The following is a 3,014-nucleotide window of genomic DNA, read 5'->3' on the forward strand; positions in this document are numbered from 1 at the left end:
CACCTAATTTGACTACAACTCATATATACTCATAACAAAATTAGAAGACAGAAAATTCCAGCTAGCGTTATAGAAAATTACTTGAACCATGATTGGATTCGGACCAAGACAGCAATATTTTGACTAAGCAAACAAATCCGTAGTGTTGAAATTAAGATGTTTGCTCTATGATTCCCCAACAATTACTAATTGATTTATATATATAAATTATAATAATATGGTGTTTACGTGTGGTCGACACACATTAATTAAGTAAACTAATTAACTATCACCCAGAAAATTAAATGTCATAAAAAGTTTTACTCTTTGACATAATTAATTAATTTTATATATAGATATAGATATATAACAATTAGACGCAAATTTTTGTATGTTTTCTAAAGAGTTATGGACAACAAATTCATAAACTTAATCAGATTAATTTTTTCTCTTGGGTAAATTATAATTTGTTCTTACTTGACACTTAACAAATCAAGAGCAGCACGTGAGGTTGTTTTGAAAAGTCCTTTCTTAAATCACAAGAGACATGGTGTTGCTTCACCAATCAAATAACGTTCGTTTTGCATTAAATAATTGTACGCACTAATTAAAAAATTAGAGAAGAAAAGTATAGCACCCTTCAACTTGATATCTCTATATAAAGGGCTCATCATACTTAGTTCTCACAAAAGCAAGTAGCATCTTGTGTTTTAAGTAAAACCCTTAGGAGTTCTACTTATTATTCTCTTAATTTAAAAAAAAAATGTCTCTTTTTCATATTTCAACCATTTTTCTCGCTCTTGCTACCATCTTTGGGGCTTCTAGGGCTCAATTGAGCTCTACCTTTTATGATACCACATGCCCTAATCTAACAAGCATTGTTAGTGGTGTTTTAGAGCCAGCTCGGAACAGTGACGTCCGACTTGGTGCCAAAATTATCCGTCTTCACTTCCACGATTGCTTTGTCAACGTAACTATTTCTTTTAATTTCTTTCTTTTCCTTTGCAAATCCTTGACAATACGAGAAAGATTTTAGTAAAAAAAAAAAAGTATAACAGGAACATAATGAACTTTATCCTGCATTTATAAATATGATTATGTACTTATGAACGTGTTTTATTCATCCCCTATTTTTTTTCTTTTTTTATGAAGGGCTGCGACGCTTCGCTTTTGTTAGACGATGCAACCGGCATAGATAGCGAGAAAAATGCAATACCAAACAATTCAACAGATGGTTTTGCAGTGATTGATGACGTTAAAACTGCACTTGAAAATGTTTGCCCAGGAGTTGTCTCTTGTGCTGATATTCTGGCTCTTGCCTCTGAAATTTTAGTCGTTTTGGTACTTTATTTTTTTCATCTTCTTCCTCTGGCTAGCTTTCTGAGTATTTAATTAAAACGAATATTAACCTTGGCCTCTTGGGGTTGATTTGCAGGATGGAGGTCAATCATGGGAAGTGCAACTAGGAAGAAGAGATAGCACAACCGCAAATAGAGCTGGAACTAGTGCCATTCCAGGTCCCACTGAAAGTCTATCTAATATTACACAGAAGTTCACAGATCAAGGACTTGACACAACTGATCTAGTCGCTTTATCTGGTATATATATATTTTTTTAAATTCATTATGAAGCTGACTTCCCATGTTGACCAATTCTAAAAACTAAACAAAAGAAAAAGAATATTTAACACCAATTGTACATTTTTATCCACTGTTCTTGTACATTTTAAAATTCGGATATTGATTAGTTGATGTCGGCATTAAAAGACAAAAATTTAATCAAGTTTTTATGTATTGGGAATTGTGAAATACTGTATTTTCACTATTTACTTACAATAATGACTAAAGTTTCATATTAAAAAAATTAATAAATAAATGCCTAATCCTGACAAAGGGGAAGCATCGAAAATTGTATTTTTTTTTTTTTTTATATAATTATATGATAGCTTAAAAACAAATATTAAAAAATTCCAATTTTATTATTTACAGTTCCCATCAATCAAACTTTCTCATATTAAAAACCCTAAAACTCTCATTTGCAGTTTATCAAAACATTCAAATGTACGTAATCTGAGATTTTTCATGCACGCTAAAAATTTTTGTGTATAAGTATTTTCGAAATCTATTTTTTTTTTAATTAATTCTTTGTGGAAATGGCTATTTCTCAGGTGCACACACATTTGGGCGAGCTCGTTGTGTCTCATTCAATCAACGTATAAATGCAAGCAACCCGGACCCAACACTCGATGCCACATATTTACAAACTCTTCAACAAAATTGTCAATCCTCTGATCAAAATTTAAACAATCTTGATGTAACAACTCCCGATGCCTTTGACAACAATTACTACGTTAATCTCCAAAACAACCGTGGCCTTCTCCAAACCGATCAGGAATTGTTCTCGACTTCCGGTGCTGCCACGGTGGCCATCGTGAACCAGTATGCCAGTAGCCAATCTGCCTTCTTCAATGCTTTTGGTGCGTCCATGATCAAGATGGGAAATATAAGCCCTTTGACAGGCACCAATGGTCAAATTAGAACCAACTGCAGAAGGGTTAATTAATTAATTTAGCTGGATGGATATTTTAAGTGTATGTTATTATGAGATGTTCAAGTGTTTCTATGTATTGTTGGCAAGAAGTGTTGCCACCAGTTTTAAGTTTTCTTGAGTAATAAAATAATTAAATTTCCATTTCAGGATTAAGAAGTTAAGCCACTATGAAATTAATTAAACTTTCTTTGAAATATTATTGTAGTACCGTTTCTACCTTAAGATAAGCCTAGATTAGAATATGCTTTTAAGAAGTCTCATCCTCCAAAGACTAATTTGGTGTGGTTGTAATCAGGAATTTAAAAGCAAAACCGAACATCACATCACCTCTCCCATGGCCTCGGTAATTAGTCAAACAAAACCACGTTCTCTGTTTCCGAATTTAGTGACAAACACAAACAAGAAGATATCGTGAGCTTTGTACTTGATACACGTGGGACAATGTATTATTTGCTTAGACCGTTGAGGGAATTTTATATCCATAA

The 3,014-nt window shown here is 32.8% G+C and overlaps 1 protein-coding gene across 1 annotated transcript; it reads left to right on the forward strand.

The window, feature by feature from the left end:
- Positions 1-680: 680 nt before the first annotated feature.
- LOC116124163 (lignin-forming anionic peroxidase-like) lies at positions 681-2,686 on the forward strand. The gene is made up of 4 exons (XM_031409878.1): positions 681-949; positions 1,132-1,320; positions 1,415-1,577; positions 2,147-2,686. Exons 1-4 carry the CDS (start codon positions 743-745, stop codon positions 2,539-2,541), a joined length of 954 nt encoding a protein of 317 aa, XP_031265738.1. The 5' UTR covers positions 681-742; the 3' UTR covers positions 2,542-2,686.
- Positions 2,687-3,014: the final 328 nt, after the last annotated feature.

Source organism: Pistacia vera, unplaced genomic scaffold (assembly GCF_008641045.1).
Source record: "Pistacia vera cultivar Batoury unplaced genomic scaffold, PisVer_v2 Contig150, whole genome shotgun sequence".
NCBI classification, from domain to species: domain Eukaryota; kingdom Viridiplantae; phylum Streptophyta; class Magnoliopsida; order Sapindales; family Anacardiaceae; genus Pistacia; species Pistacia vera.